This window comes from Prinia subflava, chromosome 1, assembly GCF_021018805.1.
Source record: "Prinia subflava isolate CZ2003 ecotype Zambia chromosome 1, Cam_Psub_1.2, whole genome shotgun sequence".
Taxonomy (NCBI): domain Eukaryota; kingdom Metazoa; phylum Chordata; class Aves; order Passeriformes; family Cisticolidae; genus Prinia; species Prinia subflava.
In genome coordinates, this window is record NC_086247.1 from 70,939,129 (window position 1) to 70,961,842 (window position 22,714).

The following is a 22,714-nucleotide window of genomic DNA, read 5'->3' on the forward strand; positions in this document are numbered from 1 at the left end:
AATATAATTTCTATACTGCTACATCTGAAGATTTAAATCTCTGAATTCTAACTAAGAAGCTTTCTGTACATTGACTGCACTCAGAGGTAAACAGAAATGAACTCACTGAATAATTGTCATAAAGTTATTACATTGCATAAGACATGAAAAGAAAAAAGATGCAAACACTAGTGCTACAGAAATGTACAATGCTGCTAAATGGAAAACAAAACTAACAAAGTTGTAAATTTATTTAAAAAATTGCTCTTTTTTTTCACTGAAAATGCTAGTTTGTTTGCAGTACAGTGGGTTATGATATTGCTTCTACAATTCTTTTTCCACAATTGTCAAGGAAAGTAGTTTTTCCCCAAAACACATTTTGCCCTTCCTTCACTAAAGTTGAGTCATTTTGATGAAATATCTGATGGGAAATTTATGTATTATTTTCTGCAACTGTCTCTTCCACTCTTGCAAACTGTTGTATCATTGTGGTACTTTTTGATAGTTTGAAACATCCACTGTCATCAATATTGGTCTTGCCATAATAGTAAAAAAAAAGGATTACATCTCTTTAAATACCTGAACTTGAGCCAGCTTGTTAACTCATTAGAGACTTTTTCCAAGTGTAGTTTTTGAAATAATAATTACAAAGCTTTTATCCTAACCAAAGAGCTTACCTATTTCTTGGCCTTCAAAATATGTAATGAAAAATATTCCTTCCCCAAAGGCGGTTGTAGAAAGAAGACACTACAATGACAGAGGAGAAGGAGCATGTGAACATCAAATAAAAAAGTTGTTAACAAGTTCTATGACATAAAATATATTGTGATACTAAAATCAAGCACAAAGTAAATAGACTCTTTTTTCCCTCTAGGCTAATGGTTGCTATTTCATTTTATGTTTTAACCATACTCCCCCACAAACCTTAGTAGTATTTGCTCCACCTAACAGAGCTCCACTGATCTAGTTATTAATACTGGAAAGTGTTATTTTATCTGACAAACCGACACTGAAAAAATGAGCATTTTTTAACACTGTATGAATTATTCCATCAGCTTAGTTTAGTGAGTTATTTTGAAATAATGAAGCCGTAATTTGTGAAATAGGGTTGACTTTCTATGATGGTGATATTTGATGTCACACTCATACAGTATAGTATGTTAGGACAGTACAAAGACCTAACACAGCCTATGGATCACATAGAACAGGAAAGGACCTGAAAGAACCTACACCAAAGAAATATATACCTCAGGTTATATGGTTGGGCAAATTTCTGATCTATTCTCCAATTATATTAACAGAAAATTGATCACTAGTTTTTTTCCAAAGAAATAATGACTTTGAGAAGTGGCATGTCATCAGTTGATCTTGAAAATACACTAATGTACAAATATTTTGAGGTCAAGACATTACGAGAACCCACGAGTATGAGAAATGCAACTGACTGATATTTTCTGTTTACAATATTGCCCCAAAAACTTATTTTTCATTCCTTTCTACCTTCTAAATATTTTCTCAGTTGGAGATTTATTAGTGTGATTTATTTCAATGATCACAAAAGCAAACAGAAACATGAGAAAAGATAAATATGTTATGGTCCGAAGTTTTGAAGCTATAGAAATTCACAGCATAGTTGGAGGAGGAAAATTAGAAAAGAAGAAATATTTACCATTATAATCTGGTTGGTGAAACTCAGCTGGTTCTGCAAGACCAACAAAACTATGTAGGGTAAAAAGCTGATCATATAGACAAGGCTGGCACTCAGAGCTGCTGTATCGGCACTGCTGAAAAACGCGCCCAAAAAGTAGCTTAACATGATAACTGTAACTCCAAATTCCAGGAGAAAAAGGAAGATAAGGAAGCCATTGCTATAAGCAAAGATACCACTTGCTTTTAAAATGATGGCCAGAGCACAGCTGCTTACTGTGAGCACAATGACATTCTCCAAAAACCAAGCAAAGAAATGAATGGCTGGATACACACCCATTGTCTTCATATACTGCAAGACAAAATAGCAAAGAGAGTTAAAGTTAGGAAAAAAACTTTCTTTTTGTTTCTCTTTCTTTAACAAAACATGTTGTCACCATAACACTGTCAGCTTCCCATAGGATCTCATCTTTCCCTTAAATTTCTTCTTTCTTTTGTCTTGTGCTCTCCCTTGGATCAGCTATGTTCCTGAGCAGGGCAGTTTCTGAGATCATCATACACGAGCACAAGGAGTCACCACGCTCAGCAAAACTCTCCTTTGCACAGGGTTTCAAGAACAGATGTCAGCTTACTGGTTCTTGCAGTGAGAAGTTTGCCTTTTTATACTCTAAAAAGTACTGAGACTATCCCCAGCAACGTATATACAAATATTTTTTCCCAGCCTGTTGATTTTCTGAAAGAAACATAGTTTGTAACCTTTATGTATTACCAGGTAAATAATAATTTAGCCAGGTATGAAGAACATCCCTCTTTTTCTAAGAGCATGTGTTTGGATACAATCTCATAAGATCATCAAAATTAATATTAAGTTGACTTAATATTTTGGAGCATTAAAGAGACTTTATTTTGTCTCAGAAAGACTAGAGAAATTATATAACCCCTCAATAATTCCCCAAATAAAAAAATCTTACTCAAGAAGTAGTTCTGCTGATACAGTGAAATCAGTGTAATTCTTAAAAAATGTATTTATCTCTATAGAAAATGTATCACAAGGACCCTGTCCTTCCAAATGCTTAGCACCTGTGAAGGCTAGCTGTTGATAGAAGCAAATAATTGTCTCATTTTCTTTTTGGTATGCAATCTCCTTTCCATTTCTGATAATTACACAGTACATAACAAATTCTTAATTTATTTTAGGTACTTTTATCATTACAGACTACATAGAGCAAAATATGAAAAAGAATACAGAACAGAAATCATTCTAATCACAAGGCCTTCCCAAATAACACTTTCCATCTTCAACTTTTGCTTGTTGCTTTTTATTGCATGGACAATATTTGCATACTGATGCTCAAACAATGTTGTGAGTCTGAGTTGGCAGCTAGAACTAGAACCTACTGCCCAGAGGAAACAAGTGAAAACAAAGCCATCTGGATTATGAGTACTTAAAAGTTCCTCACAAGTTTTGCATTTCAGTGCACTTAAATGAATAATTTTTTTTTTCAGAGGTTAATCAGTCTCTTACCTCTTCAAGATGAATTTCTCTTTCATAAACCAGTTTGCGAACCATACCAGCAACTGAAACCATCCATGTTAACATCATCATAAGTGGGAAAAAGAAACCTATGTTGTTCAAGAATCTATGAAAAAACAAATATGAAGAGCTGTCAGCCCATAAAGATAAACTGTTTTCTAGCAGAATGTTAATAGGTTAATAACATGCACAAAATAAGATCTGACATCAACAATAAGATTTATTCCTGTTCTGGTTCGAATTATTTATTTTTTAAGTAACAAGCTAAATGTATGTATTGGTACAATATTATTATTATTCTATATTATAGTATTTTAAATCATACAGTTGATACAATTACTCTTTAGGGCTTCATTCAAAGTCAAACAAAATTCAGATTTGTGTTGATGGCAAAGTAATACATTTGGACAAAAAGAAATAGAATGACCAGTCAATTTTCAATCCACTTTAACAAATTTATTACCACTGACTAATTTTAAAATCTAATAATTGTGATGCTTTGATGGTTTTACAGAGAACAACCGTACACTTTTGCTGCATCAACTTCACCTTTCAAGGGATTGATTTACAGTTTGTGTACAGGACAACTAAGGATTTTAAAGGTATCTCTTAGAATAATCCAAGTTAATTGCACACTATGTTGACACAGCCTCTGTCCAGCAGACTACTGCACATTATGGCTGCAAGCATTTTGTCAGGGGTTGTCTGCCAGACAAACGTTGTATAACACGTTATGTTAAACACAGCTGTTGGACAATATTTGCTGTGCTATAATACTCCAGTATTGCATGTACTTGTTCAGGCCTGTGCAGAAATATACATTCACCCACTGGAAAGTGGGAAACTAGTAGGATCCCAAGTTCTCTAGAACTAATCTAACAAGGATAACACATCAAATTAAAAAGCTGAGATTTTACTTACAGATCACTGGTGTGACAAGGGTAAGGCATGGCTTGCACCTGAACTGCTGTCTCTGAGGTGTCTGTCCCAGTCTGTGCTGAAATAATTGCCCTCTCAATCATGTCTTGAAGAGGAATAAAGACATGGTTATATTTAAACCCATCAGCTGGCAACTTGTGGGGATGGGATTTCCATGTTGGGTTTTTAATCAAATCTGTTCTCATGCTGTAGAGAACACTGGTTCTAATGGTATATGAAATGTGTCTTGGAAGGAGATTGCTAGAATCTTGCCTCTTGTCCTCTGATGTATTGAAGATGATACCTGATACAAAGAGAAAAGAAGCTTATGTAATTTATGCTATTTCCATAGTTAACTCATGGCGAATTACCATATGATATAGGATGCATTAATCTGCCAGGGCAAGCCTCCAAGCTTTCTTGATCCCAAGCCCAAAAATGGCAGGTTTCAGAGACACATTTTTCACGTTCATGAATATGAAATGTAAAATATTATTCACATGATAAATGGGTTCATAAAAAATCATTTTTATCTGAGATGATTTGTCTTTTTTTGAGCTGTAGTTTTCTCTTTGCATCCACATTTAGTCCTTTCTGGGGGACTGATATCAGTTCCACAGTAAAAGCAGCAGCCTTAAAATTTGTGCATCAAAAAATAACAGCTTCCATAAGTAGATGACAAAGTAAACAGTACCGTCCCACTAAAATTTACTCTGATATTAATCTTCAAGTCAGTTGCAGAACTTCTAGTTTAGCACAGCAGAATTCACGTTTGTTTTTCCTAGCTCTTTGTAAAGGAAAAAAAAACCCAACCAAACAGAGGAAAGCTCAATATGTAGCTGTACAGATGAAGCCAAATACATGAAACTACTTGTGTTCTCTTTTTTTGTGATCCAGACTTTTTAGGACTTCTGGATAAATGCTAAATGTAGCCCCTTTCTTCCTTGGGAGAAATGTCTTACCTACCATCTGGCTCTCTAAAAGATAATAAAATACAGAATACTTTACTGCAAACCTGATTTCTTTCAAATGGCCATTTTCCTATTTGCACAAACAGTTGATTTTCTAAGACATTCTGTGAAGCTATGAAGGCTCTGAAGATCACAAAAAAAGAAAAGAAAATTCTATTCTAGTTTAACATCTTTCTATGGAAAGGAATATACGCCTACATCAAAGCATGTAGCACTGACATGTTGGACACATTAGATTCCTTAAAAAGCCATCTTCTCTCTCTAATAATGTGAAAAGATGATAAGGCCATAATGCTGAAAAATACTCCAAATAAAATGTCTTGGCTTATATTAGCATATGACCCTTCCCTAGGTAAGTGGAAGAAAAATGGAAGTAGAATTTGATAATTCAGTTTTCTGAGGGCAAAGATTTAGCTGTCCATTTCTTTCCTTAGAGAGGTAAACAGCTTGCCTTCTCCAAAACACTCCTGAACAATTTTCCTTGTCTCAAGGAAATAGCCTGTTGTTTTATATTGCTAGAGGGTGGCAATTTCCAGGGTACTGTGCAGATCACAAAACGAGCATGGGATTCCAGACTGAACAGTTTCCTTCTTTACAACTGCTTTCTCATGTCTTCTGTTGTACACTTATAGGCATAAGGGGGACAAAAACCCCCAAAACAACAGTGGGAGAATGTTGTGGAACACTTTTTACAGAATTCAGGGGGCCTCTCTTTTGGAAACACTGTATGCAATTTTCTGCAAGACAGGTGTGTATGTTATGGAAAAATATTCTTGCCTTTTAAAATCTTCTGTAAAATTGATTCTCAGCAATAACCATATAATGCAGGTAAAGGAGAAAAAGTGTAATCCCAAGGAAGAAAAGCAATTCTTTAAGAGCTTATATACTCTAAATAAAAAAGCTAATTTCTCTCAGGTGTCTTTCTATAAAAAATAAATTTTAAAAGTATGTAATCTAGATGATCTTGTCACCTTTGCAAGTTTCCTCAGTATTTCACTCTTTTAAAAAATATTTTTCTTCTTTAAATATTTATGGCCATTCTTTTAAATATTTTGATAGAAATAAGAGACTCCAAGGATTCATTGGGCCATTCCACAGTTAAAACAATACAGTTAGTCTTTCCAGCTTATATTAGAACATTCAAATGTGCTTTATGTTGACTGCATTACATGGGATTCGATGCACGCTTAGAAAGGTGTATCCTTAACCTACCTTATCAATTAACACAGGCAACAACTAAAAAGTCTGAAATTTTCTGTAAAAACACATTTTACATAAGGTACTTACTAGCCAAAAGATTGTTCTTCTGCATGAGTTCATGAGCCTTCTCCTCCAATTTCTCTATAGAGTCAAAAGGCTGGAAACGGTCCAGTGACACACAGGAAGAGATATTTACAACAAGTCTTGTCAACAGGTCAATCTGTTTACTTGTTGAGCTGTTAAGCATCTTGTTCATCATAGTTTCTAAATAAGGAAACAAATTGGACTTGCTCAGTTGTAATGGTCAGAACAAAAAGGTGTCCTGTCAACTGCACGTCCTGTAAGAGTAAATCCTCTTTGTATTAAAAAAACCCAATGTTTAAAAAACATAGAAATTTTAGTGTGAACTTGTGGAAGTGTAGTTCATGTCTCAGTGGCTTTTACAAGCCCTCAGCTGCTCTTTCCTTCAATTTCAGAGGAATAATAAATGTAATAAGTTCTAGGAGAGTTCTAGAAAGAGCCTACACCCCGGAAGTTATAGGACTTCTAACCTTTTCTTATGTTTCCATAACTACTTCCACAAATACAAGGGAATTACTGTACCTCAGACATCATAATAGATATATTAATCTCTCATTTAGCAAGATATTATCCAGTTCTTTTCTCCTTGATACTGTGAAAACTTCAAGAACTACATTATATAGAGTGCAAACATTTTGACTGGAGTCCTACATTTAAAAGCATCTGAAAAAAGCCTCATAATCTCCTAATTTTTGCTTTATCTATGGATCCAGGATGAATGTGTATCTTAATCAAAACCTGGTCTCTAAAAAACTCAACGTTTGGAGGAATTCAGATCTTCATCTGTTGGTAGAGAATGTAGGGATGATGCCATATCCTTATGTTTGAGAGAATAATCAGAAGGATAGCATGATCTAGAAACAATCTTAACCCATCTAGATTTAACAAAAAGATTTGAATTTCTCAGGTAATAAACAATGCTATAAAACAGCCAACACAATTTCCATCTCAAATTTTCAACACTCACTTGAAGATATAGGCTTTAAAAAGGACAGGTGATGACCTCCTATGATAACAGTGGTGACAGACAAATCTTGGATCATAGACATTAGTCAGCATCAGCACAGGAAATATTACCATAGGAGGGTAGATAAGTGGAAAATGTATGAAGCAGTCTGAAGTAGAGGCATGATTAACAGTGAGAAAGGGTAAAGTGCACAAGGAGAAAGAGCAGAGGAACTGACAGTCTAGAATTCAAAAGACAGGCAAACGATGACAGGGTGAATCCATTGGTTGAGAGAAATCATAACCGAATACAGTTAATAAATGTCTTATTTATGGCTATCCTTGAGGAGGACAATAAAGGAAACACCCATGCTGCCCCTTATTCCCTTCTCTAGAGAGAAGAGAATATTCCTAACATTAACCCCGAATGGCAGAGTTTTCATATATTTTTAATATATATGTATGTAACTATATGTAGCGCTATATACATTATTCTGTATGAAGACAGGCTGAGAGAGTTGGAGTTGTTCAGCCTGGAGAAGGGAAGGCTCCAGATAGATCTCATAGCACCTTCCAGATCTTATTGTGGCCTGAAGGGGGCCTACAAAAAAGCTAGGGACAGATGTTTTACAGGGGCATATACGGATAGGACAAGAGGGAACAGCTTTAAACTGTGAGAAAGCAGGCTTAGATTAGAACAGGTTGTCCAGAGAAGCTGTGAATGCCCCAAGCCTGGAAGCGCTCAAGGCCAGGTTGGACGGGGGCTCTGAGCAACCTGGTCTAGCAAAAGGTGGCCCCATGGCAGAGGGATCAGAGCTACACCATCCTTAAAGTCCCCTCCAACTGAAAGCATTCTGTCACTGAGTGGTAGATACTCACACAGGATCTTAACTTGAAATCAATAATTAGCTAAGAAAAGCTTCTATCATGAGTTAAATTGTTGAATATTTTTGCATAAGAAATAACATATATATTGCTGTTGGCTTGGAGTGTGGTATATTTCTGGAAAAAAACATTGTCTTAATGTGCATGAACTTCTGTACTCCATCACAGAAATAACACATATATGAAAAAATGCAATCTACATGAACATTTTAAAATCAAGATCTATAGATTTGATGACTTTTTTTCTTCCCATTAATAAATGTAGCAATTATGAATGAAAAACTTGGAAAATTTGTGTTTACTATTATCTTCATATTTTGTTAAAAATCAAGTCAGTCCTTATCTTCCACTCAGCTTGTTTAACTTATCAAGTGACTGGGAGAAAATTAAAATGTTTTATGTAAAATCATTGGGTACGAGTGCTATTTAAGTAAAAAAATAGTTGCTGGAAGTTGCTTTATATTGGAATAAATCAGGAATAAACAAAATTAGGTCAAATATCTAGAAATTTAGAAAGTTTCTAGTTATCAGAAGATTTGGGTGGTAGCACAGTTTTCAGTATGGCACTACAGCTATTTGTTTCCTGCCTTCTAAACACACATGAAACTATTTCATTACAATGAGGGCAGCAGAGGGATAGCACAAAGGAAAGCTGCTTGTTTTGGTCTTGTTTTTTTTTTATCACCATGGCTGTTATACACAGAGTCCCATGTAGCCTCTGTAAGAGTCCTTGATAGTGAAAAAAACAAAATTCCTGTCTGGGAGAAATCACAGAAGAAGGACAAGAGAGACTCAACAAGCAAGAATTTAAAAGGGGAGCTTGCAGCATGAACACCTCCCAGTGCCTTCTGAAAGTTTCTAAGGACTGTGCCCAGCAAGGAGCTCAAGTTCTAGTGGGACAGGGTTTATACAAGATCGGTAGGAAATTATTGCATGTTGCTGGGCTGCAAAGCAAGCATAGAGAAAAACAATTGCCTTGCCCACACACAGCCAGCTTAGAAAGTAAAGGGACTAAAAACCACAAGCTTTTCAGCCCTCAGCCTAAATATTTACCTTGCTCAACCTGAGTAACTCTGACAGATCTCGACAGTTCAAAATCCTGCCAAACAGTTTTAGAAATTGTTACCCTTGCGAGGTCTTGCAGCATGATGATTTTATAGAGACATTGGAAGAGTTCTACATCTATCCACTCTGTCCAGGACATTTTACAGCAGGAGTAGCACAGAAAACACCAGTCTGTTAACACTTTTTGTATCATTGTAGAGAAATAAAAAAAAGACACAAGCACCTTGTAATTTGAGGATAATTAAAAATCATCTGTATGAGAGTGTAGATGTGCTAAAGAAGGGAATATTTGCTTCAGTTAGATGACAATCACAGAGATCAGGAGATTTTAAAAAGCTGGAGCTTTGGATGAAAATAAAGATTGTGAGTGGTAAAACCAGTAACACGGATATATTCAAGGTTGGATGCAAGCAAGGTAATTACAGGGCTAAAGAGCTGATGCACTGTAAGATTAATGAAATTTTAAAAAAACCCATAAGAACAGAGTTAAGTTACACATGATGGTGTGTAACATTATTTTATTATGGTGTAATAAAATGAACAAAAAGTACACAAGCTAAGATAAAAATAAGAGTGCATATCATTTTTCAAGAAACAAAACAACCAAGTGAATCTATACAAAGAATTATAATAAATGCAGAGGAGTGCTCTGGCACTTCGGAGAGATCAGTTTTACAAAGGCATAAATGCTCTTGTGATCTCTAGCTCCTATTGATTTTCAGTTTTTATACAATGTTAATTTTATCAACTATATTCCCTTAAAATAAGGAAATTCTAGTTTCATAAGCCACTCTACTTAAACTATATTTTGTCCTGACCATCCAAACTATTAACTATTTATTACATATTATCAAATGTCCTTTAGCTCTGTTAAAATGCTATAGCTTGAGAAACACAGGTACAGATTTCTTTGATGTTGTCTGCATCAGTGAAGATGGATCTGATAATTCCAGAGACCATGATATCTATTTGATGAAATATTGTTTTTCCATAACCTATCATGTAGTTCTAAGTGTTAGGTCCACACACACAAAATCCAGCTATTACTCAACTAATAGATTGAGATGGCCACGTTTCCAGCACACCCTGAAGTTAAAGAGACTTGCTCTTTCCTCCTTCCAATCTTTCCAATATTGTGATGCTGTGGGCTTGTTTTTTAGCTGCATTATGATCTGTCTTCACCTCAAGGAGTGAGCTGTGCCTAACCCAGACTAGCCAGCAGTTCACTGGTTAAGAAAATCATCTGAAGAGAAAGCAGATTCAAATTTCAGTCCCTTGCCTAAGGAGGACACAGAGACCCGATGTTTTCCAGTTTGAGTTCCAGATACCATTTGCCATTTTTCTCATTGGAAGTGTGCACAAGCAGTCCTAATCTTCAAGGAAAGCCTTCAAACCAAGACAATTTCAACTAAACCTCACAACCTGTCTGCTAAAGAAAAGCCACATCAGCTCACACCAACAGTGTGAGCAACAGACTGCACCAGTTCAGGGCAGCAGTACAAGTTAAGACTGAGAACACACTTCATTTACAAGCTCTCAGGAGCCTCCATGGATTTTGTCCATCTCCTGGCTAGAGGCAGATACTGAAAACCAATAAAATCTGTATTTCAGGTACATTTATTTATTTTAGCTGTAGTCTTAATTCTTTGACTGTAAAGCAGACTGAATGACTTACATTTCTGTAAAGTCAATTTTTTCAAAACTATGAGGGTCACAAAGTCCCTCTGTGCCTGAGAGCTCATCACTGTCCTCCTCCAGAAAGCGACTGGAACAGGTCTTTGTTTGGCTCATAATTATCCTAACAGTCACTGACCTGAAACCACACAGATTTGTCCTTTCTCTAGCAAACACACAATCCTCCTTCTAGGAGGGACACATCTCCTTTTGCCCATGATGTCACACTGTCTGTAATTGCATTTTATCCCACTTTCCTCTCTTGCTGATTTTCAAAATCATGAACTTTTCTTAGATGACATTGGAATCTGCTTCAGTACAGAGTTTTCCTTCTGGCACATGCTGGCAAGCATTTTAATGATCATGCACCTACCTTACTGGTAGCTGGACATACTTAATTTTTTTCAATTACCAAATTCTTATAAAATCTTTAAGTAATTTAAATTTACAGCATAATTGTTTCTCTTCTCCTACTTGAATCCTTGAATATCCCAAAATTATTCAAAATAATAATTCCCCTTCTCCTCTATTAAGAACCATTTCCCTTGGGCTATCTTTCTAACCCTGGAGGCTCCCTGTTTGACTGCCAGGACTCACTACCAATGCAGAAAAGGGGCAGCCAGGGATGGCTGTGCCCAGGGGGAGGCTGCCAGGCAGACCAATGAATCAGGGCCACTCCTTTCCCAGCAGAGCTGCACAGAGCTGGGTCTGATCCAGGCTGCAGCTCCCTGGTTGTGAACCATGACCCACACTTGGTTGTGGGGCTGAGCCCACACTGCTTCCCATGGGATGGTGTCCTGCCCTCAGCATCGTCCCCATGGCCCCACTGGGCTATCCCCAGGGCTGGGACTGGCCCAGGTTGATTCCTATTGACAGTGCAGCTCTCTGGTTACAACCCTCTCTCAGGCCTTTCTGAGGCTCAAGGACACCACATGCAACGATGGATTCTGAATAAATGGAGAAAAAACACAGAGGTTTTGATCAAACACACTGTATCTAATCTCATTTCCTATTTGTTTCCTTTAAAATTTACTACAAGATTTACTACTTCATTTCCACCTAGTGGAAATGTGGCTACTAGGTTTATATCTCCCTTCACTCCTTTTAAGTATGGATGATACGTTGGAGATTCTCCCATGACACTTTTCCACTTCTGACTTGTTACCAATATTGTTTCAATAACTGAAATTTAAATTATCCAGTCACTGAAAAGAAAAAAACCATTATGTTTGGGACTAACTCAAGAAGGTAAAGTCTCTTATTACATTTTTTTTACTATTTTTTATGGTTAATTATATATCATAATTACTATTATCACTGAGGGAGGTAAAATATTCCATTTCAACTAAATATAGTTCTAAATTGAAGTCTAACAAGGCTAACCATTACAGGTACTTTCATATACCTACCATATGCTTGCATTTTTTTAAGGAGTTTTTCCGTGTTGATATCCAAATTACTTTCTATGAAATGCTTTACAAAATTGTTTTGCAGTGCTTCCTGAAATGAAAAGTGATATTTGTTATCTCAGGTTTATTTTCTCTAAGAAAATATCATATATACATATGTATTAATGTTCAATTCCATTACCAAGTTTTCCTGCATGACACTGCAGAAGTCGTTTAGCTTCTCCGTGTCTTTGGTCTTTCCCTCTTAAGAGGTTAATGCCACACTTTTCAAATAAATGGCACAATGTGGGGAAGAGATTTAGGAGAGGTGACAGAGGAAGGCACAAATATGTAGAATAGAAAAACCCCAGTAACAAGAATGTCTTTTTCTTTTATAGTCAATATTTCCCTCATCAGTTTTTTTCATCAGTTTCACATTTTGCTGGCAAACATAGGCAATGAACAAACAAGTAGGAACACCATTTTATTTCCACTGCTGCTCAGTGATATTAGAGCAATACTGGTCATAGTGAGGCAACATTGCTTTAAAGTAATTTCTTGTCAGAAGTTCCTCAGCATCAGTCTGTAGGTTCATAACCTAAAGCTAATCTGCCTCTATTTCAGCTCTTCTTAAATCTGAGGTCAGAAATATGGGTGGGTTTGCATGTGTAGAAATACTGTCTAGATCCAACAGCAAAAAGTTGGAAAATAGAAAGATGTCCCATGGTTTACCAACCTGCAGTCGTGAGACTGTGAGAACATTTCCACTGGTTTTGAAAACCTCAGACATCCTAAGCCATGTCTCAGAATAAGTCTTCAAGTTTTCCACAAAACCAAAAGTGAAATTAGCCTGGGAAAAAAATACATGGAAACAAATGAAGTGAAACGTGTGCAAAGTAAATTTTGAAAAAACTTGGCATGCTTTAGATCTTCTGTAACTCCTTTCCATTCCATTTTGATAGTCAGCAGTAAGAATATCCATATTGTTTTGGGGGTTTTTTAATGTAAGAAATTAAAACTATTTTCTCGATATGAAGCAAATGAAAGTTTTCATGTGCTCTATATGTTTGCCACCTGAAGTATAATAAAGAGTTCTTTATTTTACAGTCTCTTTCATAGAGAGTATCATGGGAGTGCTTGAGAAAGACAGAAAAAATAAACACGGTCAGGACATATTCAAAAGAAAACCTCTCAGTTGTGGGTCTTTTATTCAAACTAGTTTGACTGAGTACATAATAAAACTAAAATTTGGAAGCACAGTTTGGACAATAAATATAACTGATCAATCAACCTGTTTCAAAATACTCTCAAAGGGAAAGACTTGAGTAAAGCAAAATATTTTCTGTCCCAGTCAAAGACAGGTTACAATCTCTCTTAGTAAACAACCAGCAATTTTTTCCAGCCTGTTTTAAACAGATCACAAGTATACTCAAGACTAGGAAATATTGCAGTATCTTTTTGTTTAAATTGCTGTTATCAGTCACAGAAGTGCATTTAAGAACAATCCAGTATAGCTGTTATGATAAAAATTGTGACATTCTCCAGCAAAGAGTGTCTGCAGTGAGTTGTAAACTCCAATCTGGGACCCCACTTTTTGCAGTAATGCCTGTTGAAAGTATACATTTTCTACCATATTATTTTAAGTGTCCTTTTCAAAATCCCACTTGAGATATTTAGAAAACAATGAGAAAAAAACATGAAAAAACCATTTCTGGTGGCTCTTTCTTCCTCTTTGTAACACAGAATGCCCCGAAGAGATCTTGCATGTAATTTTGTTTCCCTGAAAATCATTATGCATTAACTGCTATGAGAATCCCTTTTCTACTTTAAAGAGTAATTCATTAGCATTAAAGAGAAAGTGATACTAAATGTTAAACTAAATCTGCTGTCAACTAGACTAAATAAGGTCTTCTGATCAGAAGTAACACAGAAACCTCATGAACTGAAACCCCCAGACCAGGCACGATGGTGACAAGATGAAGACGACCAGGAAGGCTGCAAGGGTGGCAAACAGGCACTCTGGGAGATTGTTTTCTCCCTAGGACACAGCAACCACAGGTCACACCAGACCACAAGGAGATCAAACTTTCAGACACCACTAGAAACTATTGTACCAAGTAGCTTGTAAGATCTACTCTCAGTAGAGCTTAGTGCTTCTTAACTTGATTCTGAACAGAACCAAGCAATAATGTTTGTGCTGAAACTGTTTTCAAAGAGCTACAGTAACTATAATGTGCTTCTATTCACCTCTTTATATACATATATATAAAATTACTTTATAATCCAGCAGCATGGATTTTTTGGAAAATATGAACTTTCCGTAACTTATTTGAAAGAAAATAAAAGCAGCATAGTGGAAAGCTGTGTAGAAGGTACAGTGTGTAAAGCAACATAGAGGAAACTGAACAAATACCTACTGCCTATCAAAAAAGATTTGAGGAAGACTATATATACACACACACACTACAAAGCGGGAAACCACTAGAAAACTTCCTTTCAAAGGAAGGCTACATCCAAATAAGAAAAAAACCCCCAAATCTTAAGGGAAAAAAAAAAAAAAAAAAAAAAAAAAAAAAAAAAAAAAAAAAAAAAAAGAGTTAGTTCAAAAGTGGTTTTGCTTTTTCATTCATGACTCTAGGCATTTGGGAAGTTCCTGTGTCAGAAGCCTTCCCTTCTGTTCCCCATGCAGAACATTTCGGAGAATCTGTCTGTAACCAAAGCAGCAGTAAAAAAACCAGTCATACAACTTAACAAAATGAACAGTAAGTAGTTTCCAGGAAAAGATTATGTTCAGCCAAGAATTTCAAAAGTACTCGAGGATTAAATAGCTGAACTACTCACTGTAGTGTAACCTCCTGATTAAAATTCCCTTGTTATGAGGGAGTGGAAAATAACAAATGCAAAGCTATTTATAAAGATGCTAGGGGAGTCAGAGGATTGCAGACTAATAATTCTAAAATCTAAGTAAGTTTTAATTTTTTTATACTAAGAATAAATTACAATAAAGAGTAGTTGTAAATATAGAATATAAATAATTACAGCTGGGAGATAAAAACATATGATATTAAAATAGAAGGTGCCACAGTCTGAAGTGGAAGAACAAGCAAGTGAGGAAGAAGTGGTTGATGTAGAACTCACCACAGGCACAATAAATACTAGGAATTCATATAACCCAAAATGCAAGAGGACAAGATATAGCAGCAAAGTCCTGGCAAGCTTGACCCGAAAGTTTTTGGAATAAACAGAAACTACTTCAAAAGTGATTGCTGAATATAAGATCAACTCTGATAACCTTCTGAAATAAGAAATACTTCCATGACATCAGTTCATCAGTGGCAAAAAACTCCTAGTTATGAAAACAAAGATCAAAGACATCACATGTGGCCTTTGAACTCCTGGATGCCAGTTGGCACTGAGCTGTTTTACCCTCAGTCATCACCACAGCCTTTTTCTGTGACTGTCACCACCATCACACCACACGGTAGAATTGCTGTCTTCTCTGAAACTCAAACCCAACAACCTCACAAGGTATCAAAGACTGGTCAATTACACACTCTCAAATGTAAGAGTCCCTGTGGAAAACTTAGAGAATATGCCAGAGCATACAAACATCAGTATTCTTCAAAGATGTAATCTACTACATTTTTCTTCTAGTAAATAGATGACATGTGGTCATACAGTCTAAAGGAAACCAGAACTGTTCCAATTTCAGTAAGACATCAGGCCCATTCATAATTGCTTGTTAGAATTACAGGACTGGGAAGAGGAGCAAGAGCATATTTACAGAGATTTCTGAATAAACTGAGGAATTTTTGGGAGCCTGAGAATATTATTAGTAGAATAAGAGTTTCTACCAGAATCTTTGTATTGTTCCAGAGCATTAAACCCCACCCCCCCAAAAAAGTCAATCAACCAAGAAACCCAAAAACCAACCCACAAGCCAACTTCTTTCTGATCTGTATTACTCAGTCCAGATTTCACTAACAGGTCTGTGAAGGAATATATTGTATGTGAAGATATTTATCTTTCCTACAGATGTTTTCAAAAATGGAGGTTTAGCATATTAATTGGCAAAATAATGTAGACATGTTTTAAGCATTGTATTTTAAATGTCATTGTAACATAGCAATGCCTTAAGTTTAAGCTTTTATATTTTCAGATTCTGTGCTGCCTAGAGGTGTAGTTCTCATATTAAGTGCTCATAAACTCTCTTCACAGACTAGGTAGACAAAACAAATCCTTTTCCTCAAGACCAAGGACAACTTGCAGCCCAACACCACAAACAACGGTGGACTGAGGAGAAAAACAGAAGGGACCTCAAAACCTGAAGCTGTAATTGGACAATTAAACCTCAGTATGCAAATGGATCAAATCTTATAAAAGTGAGACATCTTGTGACCAGTCAGCCATTTTTGTGACTATTCTTAGTCCATCTTGGGTGTATCAAGCTCTTATACTGCCCAAGGTGTATCCTAGAGGCCTTACAATAAATACCTACTTTATTCTCCAGCTCTGTCCAGTCTCTGTTTCAAGTCAGCCTTCCCAAGGCATCAGTAGAACACAAGTTCAAAAAGATATGTAATATTTATAATTTCTTACAACCCATTCTTTATAGAATTTCCACCTAGAAATATTAAGAACAGCTCTATTTTTACTTAAAATTTTAAATTAATTATGCTGTACAGCAGAGCAATAGCTGATGTTCCCCAAATTAAGTTATTTAATATAGATATGAAATCACTCAATCCTTTTTTCCAATTCAGAAAGAAACTATAAAGCTATGTATTATCTTCTTTCTATAGTAGGGAGTTTGGCTTAGGGTGTTACTATTTTTTAGAACACAAATCAGAATACCACAAAGTTTTCAATTAACAGAGAATATAGTTGCTATCACATTTTAAGTTATTATGGTCTTTTTGTGTACCGCTTACAAGCAGCAATTTTTTTTTCTGAATTTCCATTCTTGCAACAACTAATATTGCAGAGTAAAAGTCATATATTTAGAAGATCAGTGCAAAATTTGCAGAGAAATCTAGAACAAGTCATAAACCCTTCTCTTACAGAAGTACTTCTGAGCTAGGCATGAAGAAATATGTCATTGTCAATAATCACACTCAAGACAGAACCCCAACCAAGTAGCAGAAATGGAGAGATAGTAAAACTCTTGAATACCACCACCAGCATCCACCCATACAGCACCTCAGTTATGACTGGTCACTCAGCTAGTGGTGTTACAAACAATCAGTAAGGATGAACTATAGATTTCTTAATTTATTTTTTTTTTTAATTCAGCTCAGTGATTCCCCAAGAGCAGGCTTTTGTTCACTGGGGACATCCCTTCCCATAGGTCTTGATGCCACCCCATTACAGTTCCCATGATAAGAAAATGTTGAAGGCAAAAGCCTCCTAGAATATGTGCATCCTACACCTCAATTCAGCGTGATTCACATGACATTTCTGCTAATGTGTTATTTTTAACCTTCCTACACGTGGTTTAAAGGACTTCAAGCAAAATTCTGCTTTCCACACTGAGTTTGAACCACTGTAACAACTAGGATAAAAGTTAAGACAAGCATTAAGTTTCAAGTGGGAAAAAGGTGAGACCTCAGGGGGCAGCTTGGATCTGTTTTTCTGAAAGGCAATTATCCAATTGCTTCTGCCTATCCTGAAAGAAATGGACCTTCAAAATGAATTACAAAGACAAAATCAATACACAGAAATAGTGGCGTTTTTTGATACTCACCTTCTCCATCACCAGGTCAATCATGTTGATGTTTGAATTGTACAGTATCTTCCCATGTAATAAAGGTTTCAGGAAAGTCCATAGCAAAGCCCCGTTAGGAGCCTGCAAAATCTCCTGATAAAGCTTCAAGCAAAAAGGAGCTGCAAAAACAAGGACAGACACATTTAAGACAGACAACACAGGTGAAACTGATTTTTTTTTTATTCAAATAAAAGCTTGAGTTCTATTTTAGAGTTTACCACAGCACCATGCCAAAAACTGTTACCAGTGGTGTTGGTAACAACATCATCCAACTGCCACTAAGCAATCAGGCCCCTGTACAACAGAAATTGTTTAAACACAGTCTATGATAGTGTTGAGGATGCAGAACTCTAAACACTGAACAGGAAAAAACCAAATCAGAATCTAAAGAGTTCCTCACATTTCTGAAAAGCAGCCCAAGAATCCCGTCTATCTGAAGTATCTAAAATACATAATACACCTCTGTAAAATACATTAGCGCATTTAAGAGCGGAAGGACACACGCAAAACCTCTGCCCACAAAAGTGAATTCAGAGGGAAGAGCCACTGTAAATGAAAGAAAAAATTCCTTCCACACTCTCCATTGTTCTGCAGCTTCAGATTACCATATAGAAAAAGAAGTAGGAATATAAAAAATCCTTCACAAATACAGAACTTTCCTTTTGTATAATCTTACCAGAACCTACCAAAAAGACAGGCAAAAAATTGCCATGACACTTAACTTCTTGATTTGAAAAATCCAATCTATTGTCTTTTCCATTCCTTAATAAAAAAACCCATATTCCTACATCACATGGAGCTACTAATACATTAGGGTGTATGTCCTTCAGAATTAGGATCTAAGGAATAGTTTCCAAGATATCCCACTGTATTTGTATTCATGTAAAGGCAATGACTTCCTATAAAAAATATTTAGATTTTTATCCCAACTCATGTTTTTGTGCAGTTTTATTATTTATTACAAGTGTTTTCAAAATATGCCATTTCTAGTGCTCTGAAGAAATATTAAATAATGTCATTAACTCCTCAAGGAAGACAAATCTTTTTACGTAATGGAAAACTAGGCCAGAATCATTTAAACTTCTAACAAAAGTTAAAGAAAGATGCGTCAGAAATGTCTCATTAAAAAAGGCCAGATCTTTGCCCAGATTTTTATTTTCTTGAATGAAACAATCATTACTAAACACAATCCTTGCTAAACAGTATCAAAGAATTAAGAGGCTACAAGTTGGCCAGAAATGTCAATAGACTAAGGACACAGAAGACTTGCTAATCTGGGTTTGCTGTGATCTTCAGAAAATCATTAAGAAGTGTTTGGTGTACACAAAATACATACAAGTTAATCACTGTGAAGAGGTATGAATCACATTTCTGTGGCTTCGATTATTTTTTTTAATTTTCATTTTCCATTGCCCCATATACAAATTTATAAAATACGGGCAGCAGTATTAATTCACTCATGGAAATGTTGGAACTAAGTGATGCCTTTAAATATTTTAGAGTCCTGTGGTAAAAAGCAGACTTACGACAACTTGAAAAAAAATTTTAAAAAAGATCAAGAAACAGTGCTTCTGGCCTAAACAGCTTTTAAAGAGACTAAATTCCAAACAATCTGTCTAATCAGCCATCCAGCTGACTTCATTCTTCCAACAAGAGGGAAAAGCAGAGCTGCCTGCTCACCACTACATCCCACACATGTGGGTGAGAAGGCCAAAGCAGAGCCCTGGCTCCCTCCCAAGGGTCCCAGCCAAGCCAGGAACAATTTCTGCCTGTAGAAACCAACAGATGACAGAGGCTTCCCCAGTGACAGTATGTCACTGTAATCTTCTCTTGCACAGGGCCACCTGAGGCACTAATAAGGTTATTAACAATAGTAAAATTAATCAGGCTAAGTCAAATGTGCATTAAGGAAAGGGAGTAAAGGTGAAAGTATATGCGAGCTAAGGGATTTTTCTGAACACTTGATAAACAGAATAGGAATATCAACCATTAAAAAGCCCATTCTATCTAGAAGGTTTGCATATTTTACTGCTCAATAATACCACAGCTTTGTGTTCACCCAAGAAAGGCAAGCAGCAATAAATTCTCCATCTTGCATCTCAAAGATACATTTTTAATGCCAAGTGCTTTAAAAATGTTAATAAAAATGTTTCAAAGACATACTCTTTGAAATACTCTTATTTATTATTTTCAAATATAGAAAATAAAACAATCTCTTCTGTCTCACTCACAATTATCTCATAGCCACTTAACTTTAACTGATCAACACTTTGTGCTCAAGATGACAATGTCAACTGAGATGTCAGTGGGTATATAAACATTACTATTGAAGTGAGGGGAAAAACTTCTCTTAATTCTGAATTCATACTGCAACTTATCATAGATATTTTTTCTTACTTGAGTCTTCAGGAATGCCATATTTTGCCATATTGTCCTCCAAAAGTCCCATGATTCTGGGCATGTCTACAAACAGTTTTGCACTGCTGAAAAATGAAGATTCTCCTTTACACACTGCCTTGATTACAGACTCCAGGGATCCAACAGCTGAACTTCTGAACTGCCCACCTTGCAAAAACTAGAACAAATGAACAAAAATACAGATGAATCAAGGCTGCTTTAAGTAGCTTCAAGGAGAAGCCCTGGTGTTCCGTCAATATTGACGTCTAAGGAGATTGACAAAATTAAGCTGTTGAAACAGCCCATTAGGATGAGGGCCTGCTGTGCTCAGTTCTGTTTTTCTGATCACTACTATTATGGGAAAAGATAAAGTAGTGTTAATTGTCAGTATACTCAATGAAAGACTAGCATAATGTACTACACTGAAACATGAAAAATACTGTGTAGAAGTTACGCAGAAAAGGAATGAAAATATCAAGACAACTAGAGTACAGATATCCTGATTCCAATGCTAGTTTTCACAAAATGTGCTCTTCTGGTAGATTATTCCTGTGTCACAAAGGCAGCAGAAACAACCAAAGCCATTTTGTTATGAACATTTACAGTGAAGACAGTAGCTAATAAGGAAAAAAAATACAATATTCAGATGCACATGCCCTAAAAGCCTATTTTTCAAGTACGTCTTTTAACTTGTTAGATGTGCTTACAGTTTTTGTACATCTTGAGTCATACCAGCATTTATTATTGCCATTTGTTCACGACTAGCATACTTCTAATGAGGAGAGAGAGCAATCTGACTGCTTTTATGGCTTAAGCATCATCATTCACCACATTCAAAAAGAACGAAGAACAACAATAGTCTCATCCTCTGTGTAGCTCCACTTTCCAAATAATGGGCTGGATTGTAAGTGATGTCTCATGGAAGGATGTACAGGTGCACAGCTCTAAGAGGACACAACTGCAAGGCACCGCGACTGAAGGGCGCGCTGGCTCGCCTGATCCTCCTTACTGTTGCAGATGCTTGTCAAGAAAGGCATAAGTAGACTATCACACATCATTTGAAGACTCCACAACTGGCAAGTAGAAAAGTGATAACTCAAACACACAAATTCGGCACTGAAAAGAATTAGCATTTTATCATTGGAATTTTTTTAAACAGAAGAGTCAATTTTCAAAGTAATGCAGCACTTTACATAAAGACATAATCACAGACAGTTTGGAAATTGCGCTGTTAGAAACAGTTTATCCTGATCAATGCATTTATTGAAGTACCAGGTGTTTCTTTAGCAATCCTAGAGGAATATTAGTAAGTGTTGTTTAAAACTCAATGTTAGCTGCTCCCTAAAATCTTACTTTTAACATACAGTTTTAGCACATAGCAAAGTAAATAAATAATACCCATATTTCATAATACAATCATCCACAGCTGTTGAATGAATCTGCTGTCATGGACTTCACTGGAGAAATAAACTTATTTATCCACAATGCTGTATAAAATTTGTTATGAATCTTTATTAGTGACTATTTGCACTAGGGGGATAAATGAGGCTTATTTCAGTCAAAGAGCACAAACGTGCTAATTAATTCCAGTTCCAATCAAAATAACGTGAAATTCAAATAATGAATATTTATGTGGTAAGCTGCCACTAACAGGCTGAATCTACTTACTGTCTTTCAACTAAATAACCACTGACTCAAAAAAGATATGTTTCTTAAAATTTGGCTTTGATAAAGTATGAGAAATATATAGTATGGATCTCACCAAAAAGATGTTATCTTTGATCTAGCTGGTCTAGTTTAAACTGTATAAAGTAGGGCTGTAATCAAGACTGATGAATCCAAACAACCAGCCTCTTACAAATAATCAGTCAAGCAAGTTCCTGTAACAAATTCATGGAAGAGGAAGGCAGGTAAGGAAGATTAAAAGGTTATCTGGAACTGGATTTTCAAATGGAGGCAAAAACCTTATAGTATAGGAGCTTCTGAATGCCTAAAAAATGTTATGAATAAAAACAAATTCACATGGAATAAAAATACCAGCTACTCAGAAAAAGAAACTTGAAAGTCATACTGGGCTACAGCTTGCACATAAATCTAAAATGAATTCTGAATCACTACAGTAGAGAGAAATAAAGAGAAAAAATAGTGCAATTTTCCTGGAAAACTACAAGGAGCTTAAAGATAATTCAAAATTCGATGAAACCAAAGGGCTAAAGGAAAGAAGTTCAGAGAAATAGATAATCCTAATTCTTGGGAAAGAACATAA

The 22,714-nt window shown here is 35.9% G+C and overlaps 1 protein-coding gene across 1 annotated transcript in view; it reads right to left on the reverse strand.

Annotated features, from left to right (window-relative positions):
- The window catches only part of ABCA13 (ATP binding cassette subfamily A member 13), a 173,327-nt gene that overhangs the window by 105,159 nt on the left and 45,454 nt on the right, over positions 1-22,714 (reverse strand). Inside the window, exons 19-27 of the mRNA XM_063399467.1 lie at positions 20,449-20,626; positions 18,031-18,170; positions 13,024-13,137; positions 12,309-12,399; positions 6,337-6,513; positions 4,082-4,382; positions 3,152-3,266; positions 1,649-1,978; positions 657-726 (exon numbers count right to left, since the gene is read on the reverse strand). Of these exons, the coding sequence (XP_063255537.1) occupies positions 657-726; positions 1,649-1,978; positions 3,152-3,266; positions 4,082-4,382; positions 6,337-6,513; positions 12,309-12,399; positions 13,024-13,137; positions 18,031-18,170; positions 20,449-20,626 (1,516 nt within the window). The remainder of the gene's footprint in view (positions 1-656; positions 727-1,648; positions 1,979-3,151; positions 3,267-4,081; positions 4,383-6,336; positions 6,514-12,308; positions 12,400-13,023; positions 13,138-18,030; positions 18,171-20,448; positions 20,627-22,714) is intronic.